This window comes from Lepisosteus oculatus, chromosome 3 (assembly GCF_040954835.1).
Source record: "Lepisosteus oculatus isolate fLepOcu1 chromosome 3, fLepOcu1.hap2, whole genome shotgun sequence".
Classification (NCBI taxonomy): Eukaryota; Metazoa; Chordata; class Actinopteri; order Semionotiformes; family Lepisosteidae; genus Lepisosteus; species Lepisosteus oculatus.
The window spans coordinates 29231263-29243667 of NC_090698.1; the positions used below are offsets into that span (position 1 = coordinate 29231263).

The 12405-nt window shown below is 36.6% G+C and overlaps 1 protein-coding gene across 4 annotated transcripts in view; it reads left to right on the top strand.

The window, feature by feature from the left end:
* fer (fer (fps/fes related) tyrosine kinase) overlaps positions 1-12405 on the top strand; it is a 138002-nt gene that overhangs the window by 23598 nt on the left and 101999 nt on the right. For 2 of the 4 annotated variants that reach the window (XM_069187109.1, XM_069187110.1), the window contains exons 2-5: positions 2691-2960; positions 8740-8913; positions 10238-10337; positions 11866-11886. In XM_069187109.1, the coding sequence (XP_069043210.1) occupies positions 2751-2960; positions 8740-8913; positions 10238-10337; positions 11866-11886 (505 nt within the window). In that variant the 5' untranslated portion in view covers positions 2691-2750. The remainder of the gene's footprint in view (positions 1-2690; positions 2961-8739; positions 8914-10237; positions 10338-11865; positions 11887-12405) is intronic. The other 2 variants (XM_069187111.1, XM_069187112.1) reach the window with 1 other exon arrangement.

Sequence of the window (12405 nt, forward strand, 5' to 3'; positions counted from 1 at the left end):
CCTTTATTTGCATTAAGACATACCTCAGGTGGAAAATAGCACAGGATGTGATGTCACCAAATTTCTATGATCTCCTTTTTCAACACAACAATAAAACCACTTTTCAAAGTTAGTCACAGTTTGTCTTAGCAGTGACCTAAACAACATTAAGACAATTCTCTTGTGATACTTTTCTGTTGTAATAAACAAACTTAAATAAACTTGGGATTGTAATTTCATGTTTTTTTCCGTTTTAAAATGTACGTAGTATAGCATCTCACAGAGGTGCAAACTGTGTACCTTGCATATAGACGACTCTCAAGAAGCTCACGAAAAGTGACCACTCGTAATTAACAGATAATTAATTAATTGATAGTCAATCAATTGTGATGCTAAAATCACAATCACAAGTTTCCAATTGTTTGCATTTTTTCTTTGATTTTTCTTGTAACAGATTCGGTTGACAGCTTATGATGAAAGCTGAACTGCTGCAATGCCACGTTAATTAAAAAGACTTACTTTGCCTCAGCCTTCTTCAGTTTTGCCAGAAATCAGGTAATCTGCACAGAATCTAGTCACACCACAAGTTTGTAGTCGGACATGAAGCAGCAGCAGCTCGGATGTGGTGTCAGACCAGAATAATGCTTATTCCTTTTCACATGCAATGTCTGTGCAAACCAGGCTACATTGTCTGAGGTGTGATTTTTGTCTTTTGTAGTCCTTTTTCTGCTGAACAGAACAAAAGTAGTTTCAAAGCAAATAATTGTGCAACTCACAATTTTTTTTTAAGCAATGTTATGTGAAAAAAGTTTGCCATAAAACAAAAACAAGATGCCCTTGAAACCACACTGTAAGGAAGAGTTGGGTGAAATCAGTTATTTTTTTACAGTTTTCCTAATGTGAGTAATACCTGATTCCCATTTTTAAATCATTCTGTAAATCTGTTTAAGATTAAGAATGAAACATAAAATTTAAATCCTCACTTCTGCAAATGGGCTTCATATAGGTAGTTCCTCAAGTCTGCTAAAAACTGACCCCTGTAACTAACCGATGCTGTAACAATACTATGATTATATTACTCACACTGTCCAGGCTACTGTAGCTTGAGGTAACAGTGCCTGAACTAAAACAGTTCAGATGTGACAGTTTACTAATATTGGACGCAATTATGGCATGTACAGTATGGTACATGTATGGATGCCAAAGAAAGCTGTTTGACTTGTGTTGTTTCCGGTTTACCCTTCACATTAGTAGAGAATACCATTACTCTTATGTTATTGTCTCGTACACTCATACATTTTTCTCTTCAGATATTTTCTGTAGAGAATTCTCCAAGTTAATTACTAGGAAGTATATAAGGGAGGCCAAGTATCACACTAAACAAAAAGTGAAAAAAAAACTTCAAGCAGGACTGGCCACATCTGTGAAAGAGGAAGCCAGGATAGAAGAAGTACATCTGAGATCAAGATAGCAAATAAATGGCCCTGTGTGATCACATTTAATACCTTCTGTATCCATCCCAGGGTTAATTTTTAAAAAAATTTGGTGCATACTATAAACAGTTTGTTAATTTCTTAGATTTCCTTCAAGTTACTATTTTTTATTATTTGAAGAAAAACAAGAAATTCAATTACTAACATCTTTCACAATGCCAGTTCAAGCAGGCACCATCAGCATTTCTTTTCGATTTTGTAATGTTGGCATTTTGTTTTTCCTTTTACAAAGGAAAATGTTTTCCTAATTTAGCAGAAACATGTCCTTTGTTTTAAGAATCTGTTTCACCTGGATTCATTCATAAACATGTTAATTTTATAAACATGGAGAAAACATATTGCTAATACCTTGTGTGCATTGACATTAAAATGTGAATGACAGGAAAGTGCAAATAGCCTGTAGCACTCCTGAATTTTCTTCACAATTTTACAAAACTCCTCATCATTTCCTGGGATTGAAGCCATGATTTCATACTCTGAAGTCTGAACACATCAATGTTATATTAGAATCTCTCTGACACTTGTAGTAATAATACTAAAAAAACCTTGTTTAAATGAGCCTTCACCTGCATTCCTTGACTATAGAGATTTTGTTTTAAATCGTAGGGTCTGAGAAGTATATTTACATCATGAGTATAATTCATCTGGTTGTGGTTTCAGTATTCAAGTTGAATGCAAGTCTTTCTGTCAGATGACTGATTTAAATCAGTAGATAAATGGCTGTTGGAAAGGTAATTCATGTTTTGTGATATCTGCTGTGGTTATTATCGCTAGTCATCTTACTGTAATGCAAATGCAGTAATGCAATTACATTTCGAGCGGCAACTGTGTATATGTTTATTGTAAAAATGCACTTTGCTATAAAAAATCAGTTTTAAAATTCAGATTTGTTATTATAAAGTAAAACTTTTATTTTTTTATTGTTCAGTGGTCTGAGATATTTTGCTTTATGTACTGTCATGCATGGTCAACAGTGGTCACAGTTTGCCTAGTGTAGTTTTAACAATATTCTGCTAAATATCTGTTTAATGTTATCTAGTGTAAGTGAGGTAGTTGCCACATATCATTTTTAAAAACAAGAAAAAGACTGGGTTCCCAGGCTTGGTTATCTGCTTGCAAAGAGGGTGTTCTGCTTTTGCAGAGTTTTGTTTGCTATTAACATAAACCTTAATTTCCAAATGAACAGCTTTTTCTCTCTCTAATTGTGTTTCCTTGCAGTATAGGACATGCGGACTTGAAGGATCTCTGAACCTTGTGGAGATTTGTGCCTTAAAGAAAATGGGATTTGGAAAAGATCTGAGGTATTCACACGAAGCGTTGTTAAAGCTGCAAGACTGGGAGCTGAAGCTGCTGGAGACCGTGAAGAAGTTCATGACGTTGAGAGTTAAAAGTGACAAGGAGTATGCCTCTCTACTTCTGAATATCAGCCAGCAGGTAGACAAATATGAGAACGCCTCGCAAGTGGATTACATCAGCAATGTATCAAAGGTAATCCTGAGTGCTTTTGCACAACATGTTCATGTTCTGCGGATGTTAGGAACACCAAGTAAAGTGTTGTTCTTTCCATTATCTGAAATAATGGCTCACAGCTACACATACATGTAACATGTTTTCATCCCTTCACTTAAAGCATTTGTGTAAAAGTGGTAAATAGAGCAGAAAATTGTATATTTTCCCCAAATACAGGTATGGTGATGGGCAAATGACAGAGTATTTTGGACATTCGGTAGAATGCAGATTAGGAAAGGAACAGTTTAGAAACGCCCTTGGTTAAGCAGAAACATATTGAAATTTCAAATTGCACTTTACTTTTTTTATGAGTATCCATGATCTGTTCTGGAAAGTCGGCATGCACATTTGTTTCTCGTTATATCTAGGAATAAATTCTGCATATTAAGAAAGTTAAGTATCATTTTCAGACTGGGAAATTCCTGTTTCAGAATTTTAGAGGTTTCGTCTGAATAGTGAATCACTGAATAGTGATTGAATTGGCCAATAAATTGAAACACAAAGGCAAAAAATATATTCCTGAATTATATTGTATATGAAATCCATGAAAGCTTCATCTCCAGCATTTTTCTTTCATACATGTACTCTAGAATTATGTAGATAGGTATTTCAGATTAATATTGTGATAATGATGTTTCCAAAATGAATATAGCACAAGTACTTAGAAGTCGTGTCATGTCAGTTACCAAACTGATGTATACCATACAGTGTTGTGGGAAGCTGGACTCTACCCGGCAAGCAACGAACGGAAGGCAGGGTACACCCTGGACGGGGTGCAGTCCATCGCAAGTCAAGTGCAAGCCGATCATAGATGGGGACAATTCAGAGGCCACGGTTAAGCCGAAGGGGGACATTTTTAGCCCGGACACCGGGATAACTCCCTACTCTTAATGAGAAATGCCTGGGGCCTTTTAATGACCCCTGATAGTCAGGACCTCAGTTTAACGTCTCATCCGAAAGACGGCACCCCCTATAGTATAGTGTCCCCTCCACTATACCGGGGCATTAGGACCTACACAGACTGCAGGGTGGGTGCCCCCCGCTGGTCCAACTAACACCACTTCCAGCTGCAACTATAGCTTCCCAGGAGGTCTCCCATCCAGGTACTGACCAGGCTCAGTCCTGCATAGCTTCAGTGGGTAGCCAGTTAAGAGCTGCAAGGTGATATGGCTGCTGGCATACTTAAAAAAATATATTTTCTATGAACATCTTCAGGGTCACACTTGCTTAATTATTTTGACAGATTTGAGACTGAAAAAAATCTTCTTTAAGACTATAAAGATTAGAGTAATGTTCACTTTATATTTGTGTAATGTTTGACTACCAAGTGTTTTAGAGAAAAATCCCCAAAGAACTGTAATGAAAAAATAAATCTTATTTTAAAAAAAACAGTTCCAGATTTTCTTTCATCCTTCTTTAATATGAATTGAAAGCTAGGTACATCAGTATTGTACAACATTTGCAGTTTCAAATTAAGATTTATTTTTTCTATCTGTTTGGGGTCAGTCTGGGTCTTTCCTTTTGTTTTTAATACACTTTTGTGGAATTGCTGGAAAAATATATTTACATAAATATTTTCAAATGTATGTTCTGCCGTGTTTGTAGCATTAGAAACATTTTAATATTATTTCCAAAGGTTCCGGGGTAAATAAGTAGAAACGGACAAAGTAGAAACAGACACTGCATTTTCTTGCTTTCTGTTAGGACTCTTACAGAAAATAAGTTATAAATGTATGTTTTGTGCGACCATTTATTTGTTGCATGTGAATGACCTGGACTGGAGTATGAATTACTGTAACTGTGCTGCGGGAAGCTAATATTCCATGCAGTAGTTCAATTTGCATGCTTACTCCTATAAACCTTCTGTAACAGTCATAAATAAAGTCATATAAAATATGGTCAGAGTACAAAGAAGCTCCTAAAGTGATCTTTATGCAGGTATGTTCTTATTTTTCTTAACTTAAAGATCTCATCCAGCCATTTCATGAAGGAAGCCATGGTATCGGCTTCGGTAACAAGTATTGTTTGTTTTGTACTCCCACTCCCTTTATGTAAAGAAGTGCCACATTCCTTTGTGTCCTGTAGTTCGGGTTTCACTGTTGTTCTGAAGAAATTTTAAATACTTTGTTGTCTGCGGGATGCGCAAGAGCTTGGGAGAAGCAGCAATTTCGGCTTACACCTGAGGGTGCTCCAAGGTGTTTGCATTGTAGGGGGTACAGCTATTGTGCACACCACTGCCAACATGGAAAAGGAAATAAGAAAATGAAGATGATAGGTGAGGCTCCCAGGTGACCACTAACAGAAAGCCAGAAAAGGAGACTCCTGAGTGCTCAGAAAAGGAGCCACAGAAGGAGAGGTGTCAGCTCCACACTGGGGTACCCACAACTTAAGAGAAAATGACTGCCACCAGTGTAACAAGATAAAGAAATGTGATGGGTCCATGATAGGTGTGCTAGGTTGGCTGTTCTTTGCTATCACCTGTGGGAGGCCTTGAAATGGAACTTTTATGGCAGATGGGCTCCTGTGGGGGAGAATACGTGTTCGGACAACAGGTTCAGACAATATGGCAGCTCGTGTACTCCAGAAAACTGTGGGGAATCCTCAGTCACCTGACCAACGTTGTTAGGGTAACATTTAAAAAAACGGGAAGTAGAGGCTTCTGACAGTCAGTTCATGTCTGCTGTCTAGGAGAAGAGCAGGTCCTCTGTGAATGTGCTTAATCACCAGGGAAAAGGCATTAGCTGACCATGGGAATGTGGGCTGATTTAATTTAAGAGTTTCAAATACATTTTTTGGAAAGTGTTTTAGAGGGAAATTTTGTTCTTAAGAGAGAGACTTTGTTTGGAACCTAGTAAGCAGATTAGCTGCCTGGTTAATTTAGAGAGGTACTGATTAAGTCTTGACAAACACCAAGAGGAACTTAGGCCTTTATGTGTTTGCTGTGGTTTTTGGAGGTTTTGGTTGTTTTGCCTTGCACTGTACATAAAAAGCACTTATTTTTAACTCATGTTTGTGTTTCCCAGAGACCCACCTATTTTAAAGATTGCCACCCCCTGGAATGTCACAAGGGGCACCACATTATCATTATCATGAGTAACATCCCTGTCTTGAACAACTGTAGAAAACATTGTGCTAAATGTCTGAGAATAGTTCTTCCATTCTGAGCCATTATCCTTGAATTTAAGTAACAGAAATATCATTTGTGGAACTTTGAAAACTTCTTTAGCATTGTTAGGTGCTGTCTTATTTCCTCATGAACAGAAAATCCAAGAAAATTAGTTCTTACTTCCTCGTAGAAATTCCTTGTATTAACTTTTTCATCCCACTGTCTGCACAGCAGATCAGGTAGAGAAGTGAGAAATTGCCCTGTATATGTGCGGCACAATCCCCTTGCAGATTTACAGTAAGTGGGCACAGTGATAGTTTGCTGGTACAACTGCAAGTACAATCTGTGACTTCCACTTTTTTGTAGGGCATTGTGCTTGCAGGAGCTAACCACTCTTAACTGCTCAGTGTTTGACTATGTACATTTCAATTCCAGCTATAAATAGAAACCTTCCACTTAATATTTACAAATGCACTAATGGTGCCTTTGAGAAATCTAGCCCACTCTCTTCAGTCAATGCTTATGACACACATTTGCTTTAATAACAACTCTCTCTCTTCAAGTGTTTACACTTTGTGAAATCTATCACTTTTTCCAGCATGTGGAAATGCTCACTCACAGTATTTTGCAGTATTTTGAAGACTTACAACAACTGGTTGCACCTAGGAAAATGTTATCTTGTCTTGAGTCACCGTGCCCTTTCTTTGTACAGTTTTCTGTATTTGGAACTGCAGTGCTTTCTGTTTGCATTGTTTGAGTACTTCCATATTTCCCTGATATGCACACGTAGAGTTTTTGCTTGGTGCTATCAAGGATGCTGACCTGTGGATGTTTATCTGGAATAAATCTGAAGAAAAAAATAATTTATGAGACAGCTGCTTATTATGGTAGCAGCCATATCACCCTGCAACTCACAACTGGCAACTCACTGAAGCTAAGCAGGTGTGAGCCTGGTCAGTACCTGGATGGAAGACCGCCTGGGAAAAACTAAGGTTGCTGCTGGAAGAGGTGTTAGTGGGGCCAGCAGGGGGCACTCACCCTGTGGTCCATGTGGGTCCTAATGACCCAGTATAGTGACAGGGACACCATACTGTAAACAGGCGCCGTCCTTTGGATGAGACATAAAACCGAGGTCCTGACTCTCTGTGGTCATTAAAAATCCCAGGGTGTTTCTCGAAAAGAGTAGGGGTGTAACTGGCCAAATTTCCCATTGGCCCTTACCAATCATGGCCTCCTAATAATCCCCCTGCTATGAATTGGCTACATTGCTCTGCTCTCCTCCTCACTGATAGCTGGTGTGTGGTGAGCGTTCTGGCGCACTATGGCTGCCGTCGCATCATCCAGGTGGATGCTGCACATCAGTGGTGGAGGAGGGGAGTCCCCATTACCTGTAAAGCTCTTTGAGTGGAGTGTCCAGAAAAGCACTATATAAGTGTAAGCAATTATTATTATTATTATTTATTATTATTACTGATTAGATCACAGCAGAGCTAGAACCCACACAGGACACCAATCCACTCCTAGGCATGCAAAAAGGTGCACATGACCAATTTGCCTAGCTAGCTTGTATTTGAGTGGTGGGAAGAAATTGAGTCACTTGCAGTAAACCCAAGTGAACAAAAAGAGAATATGCAGACTCCACACAGAAGGACCCAACTCACAATTATAACCCAGAATCCAAGAGCTGTGGGACAACAGTGTTAACTGCCAGGCACCAATCTATGAAACATTTTAACAAATGACTGTATTATTGTCATAAAGAGGTCAAGAGGTTGGAAGCCTAGTGGCTGTGGGATATAATGCTGAACAGAGCACAGTCTTTGAACATGTGTTGATCTGCCAGCAGGCAGAAATTACTATCAATAGGCATGAAGACACCTCTCATCTTTTAAATGGACTCAGTATTGGAAATGGGCTGTGGCATTAGAATATTAATTTTCCATACTTCAAATATTTTTCTGACATTTATTGCATAGTTCAGTGTTGACCCTTATCATAGTATTAACAAAGTAGATTTCGTCATTAATCATATTTTTGTGTTTCACTGTGGTAAAGACATGAACAGACAACATTTTTATGTCTGTTCTTCAGTCTTGACTTACAAACTGTGCATGTTAATTTTGAGTGAATGGAAGTGCTAAAAGAAAATTTTAGAGTGGGTGTTGAAAAATCTGTCCTCAATGCAGTTCTTACTTTTCTAAACTACCCGATGCTAAAGTTGATTGAAAGATTGCTGCTGGGGGCTTACGCTTGGCTTTCTTTACTCTGCCTGTGGTTCCCTGCTTATCTTTTTTTCATCTCTTTTGGTTTATCAACAGGGCCTTTCCATTTATATAATAGTTGCATTTTAATTTTTGTTCACTTTATGCAGACCAGTTCATGCAACAAAACATTTTGATGTTTTTTTTGCCAACCAATGCGAATATCTCTCAGACTTTTAATGATTCAAGTTTTAATCAAGTTTACATGTTAAGGAATGCGGGACTGTATGTTAGCAAAAACCTGTGGTCAGCAAATTGTGTTGACGTTTTGGTCAAAATGTGTACAGAGCTGCTAGAACAACATTTGCTGTAAAACAGCTTCAGTAATTGACAGACAATTGTTTTATAGTGAGAGGTGTGGATTGAATTTTCCTTTCTTTCCCTTTTGCAGTCTTGGACACATATGGTACAGCAGACAGAACAGTTAAGCAAAATAATGAAGTTGCATGCTGAGGATCTTAACTCTGGCCCTCTTCATAGACTTACTATGATGATAAAGGATAAACAGCAAGTAAAGAAGAGTTATCACAGCATCCACCAGCAAATCGAATCAGAGCTAAACAAGGTGATGTATTAACATTTAATTTTCTCCTTTTTATTCCAGTCAATTTTGAGACCATAACACTGATCACCTAATGATCATTTGTCATCTGTCAGAGAGATACAAATATTCTATTTTAAGAAGCTGTGCAAATGTTTTGAAGAATGTAGAATTACATTTTAGAAAGATCCTGAGTGACACTTACATTACCATACATGAAGAATTCAGTTCAAAGCACAATAATATCTAAACAATGCTATATATACCATGATAATTTGAGCTAATAAATTTCATAATCTCTGTACAGAAAAAGTTGTTATTGGAAAGTCCCAATGAAAATAGCAGGTTAAGGGAGTTGGCCAGGACAAATGGATGTATCTAGATATGGATCCAAAGTGAAGATGTTGCAGCTGAAGCACTTGTAATTCAGATTCTCACACCTGTACTGTAGCTACATGTAGTGAGTCAGACGTTTGTAGAGATTCTTGATTAAAAAATATTTTTGTTTCTCGGCATCTATAATAAGTAACAATGGCAGCAGTTGTGCCACTCATGTTATTTAAGTGTTCTAGTGTTGTTCATGTAATAATGGCTGTTTTGCACGATGAGAACACAGCAGGCCTTGGATGCCTTGTTCCTAGACCTGAAACCCCATTAAACATTTGAGGGATAAGCTAGGATGACGTGACATCTAGTACTTTGAGACAGGTGAACAGGCACATACTTGCTCAGGCTTTGCAAGAGGAGTGAAACAGGATGCCACAAGACAGAGTTTGCTACGTGGTGCAAAGCATGAGCCACACATATTCAGTTTCTATTGCTTTCATTGGTGGCTACAAGCTACTAGCCTGATCCTCTGGTGATCAATTCCATTGAAGACAAATGGTGTGAACATGTTATCACAATTCGCAGAATAAATGTACCTATATCCTGTTTATCTTGGTGCCTCTGATATACAAAAGGTTTTCTTTTGTTATTTGTTAAAGTTGTATGTTTTTATGTTCAGTATGTATTTGGTATTTACATTTATTTTTAATTATGTTATAAACTCCATCTAATTATTATTTATCGTGTTAAATAAAAAAAAAACTGCTTTACATACATATTATTACGTACATCTTGTTTTCTTGCAGTTTGACACTCCTGTCTGTAGTTTGTTTTACTTCAGAAAATTAATATAGGTACTAAATTAAACAAGTTCTTATGTTTCAGAGAGAAAAATGTCAAACCAAATGTAACATGTCCTCAAGTGATCATTTAATTTGTTGACACAAGTAAAATATTCACCAACACCTATCCTTTGAAGGTTGTTTCTGCAGTCTTTGTATTCACTCTCTCTTTTATTTAGGTAACAAAGAGTGACCTGGAAAAATTAAAAGGCACTTATCGACAATTGACAAAAGATGCCAGTTGTGCAAAAGAGAAGTATAAAGAAGCCATTGCAAAAGGTAATGCTTTTTTCCCCATTGTTTGCTTTTTTGTTTACTTGACTCTGTTCTTAATCATTCATCCACATCCACAATTTACAAACTTAGCTTTGAGCTGAAACTAATATCTTTGTAACTTATTATTATTGCTAAAGTAGTCAATTTTTAGTCAGCACCTTAGGATTGCAATACAGCTACAAACTCACTAAAACTTAATCTTACAGTCACATAATCATACAGTAATTGTGGTGCGAGACATATAATTAATACAATTTGATTAGAGTTTTAAGAGTATTATTATGTACTAGGGTGAAAGAATTGTGATTAAGAGATCATGTATTCATTCAACATTACAAATTAATCAATAGTTAATTTTACGAAAAATAAACACGTATAGTGAGCTAAGACTTTTTATATAAATTGACAGAAAAATTCAATACTTCCAGATATATCTCCACATGACTGTCCAGAGCTAATTTCTGGACAGAATGTTGTCAACTACTAGACAGGTAAAAGGACCGATTCAAATCCCAGAAGCAGCAAACAAATCTATCATCCTACAGTATGTTATTTGTGATAATTTATTAGTGCAGCACTGGACCCTAAATGCTGGTTGAAGTGTCTGCAGAGAACAACAAATTCAGGCTGAATATTTTCAAGGGTTATTTGATTATTGTAATTGTTCTTTCACAAATTAAAGCAACAATTTTACATTACATTACTAACGAGTTTTATTATATCTTTCTTTATTATGTCTACAAGTGATCTTAGAATGTTCTTTGAAAATTAAAATCAGTAGTATTATAGCATAACATAGACCAATGCTGTGTGAAATGGATATTGCATTGAGTGGGTAAGAAATGTGACAGGACAGTTTGAATTCTTTTGAAAAATAGAATGCCTGTTTTTGATTAGTAAAATTTGAAAATAGGTCATTTGTGTTTTCATGGAGTTCATACCAGGCCTGACAAGGTCTGAAAGGCCCCAGATCCTTCGATCCTTCCATCACTGACCTTTGGGGTATAAACATGGCCCACAAGACCACTACTTTTGTTGGCACACCCATCTGTCGTCCTCAAGTTCCACCTCCAATGCCTTGGTTTATTGTGGTGGGGGCAATTTCCTCACCTACTGTACATGGCCGTTTACTGTCATCCCTCAGATATGTTATGGAAATATTTCTGTTTTATTTTGGTTAAAGCCAAAATATCAATATTCAATCTGTAATTGCATTATTGGGGTTTGTAGGCTTCTGAACCAAATTCATATAAACTTTATTTTAATTAATGTTCTTTTGGTGTGAGAATATTAGTGATTTAGAAAGAATATTATCTAAAGTTTAATGCTAAAAACATTTAGTGATATAAATAGTGACATTCATGTACTGTATAAATAAAGGATCAAATACAGCATCACTGTATATTGTAATTGAAAATCCTATGAAACATAAGAAAATGGAATTAATATCCCAGTGTCTGAATATGTTAAGAATATGCTCTTCATTTTCCCTATTAAACCTTTTTAAACCCTTTGTGTTCTAAATAACCAGAGGAACAGCTTAAGACTTCAGGTGAGTTTTTAGAGATTTATTTTGTAATTAACTTTATTTTGACTTTGTGAAAATTGTGCGTTTACAATATAATTGCACACGTTTGCATGCCTTTTGTTTGTAATGACAACCATTTGATTATCACAACTGTTACACTACATATCCATTGCTTGCTATTGGTTGCTATCCTGAAAGGAAGTTCAGAATGTTTGAAACCAGTTCACAATAGACAAGTTAACTCCAACTGGAATGGTGCCATCTTAGGTATTTCTTGTTTAAACACTAAAAGAGAAATATATTAATATTTACCTGTAAATTTGAGGAAGGTATTAATAACATTTATTTTTAGAAATTCAGATATTTCTCTAAGAAAACATGTCATTTTCTTCAGCTAAACCAGAACAGAAAGTACTCTTGCTGATGCAGTTGGTTGCATGTGAAGCCATGCCTGTATCTGCAAGAGTCTGAGCTTATTGCATTGTTGGTATTTCTTTGCTAATTACTTTCTTTGTGAGCTAATTTTTTATTTACCTTTCAAAA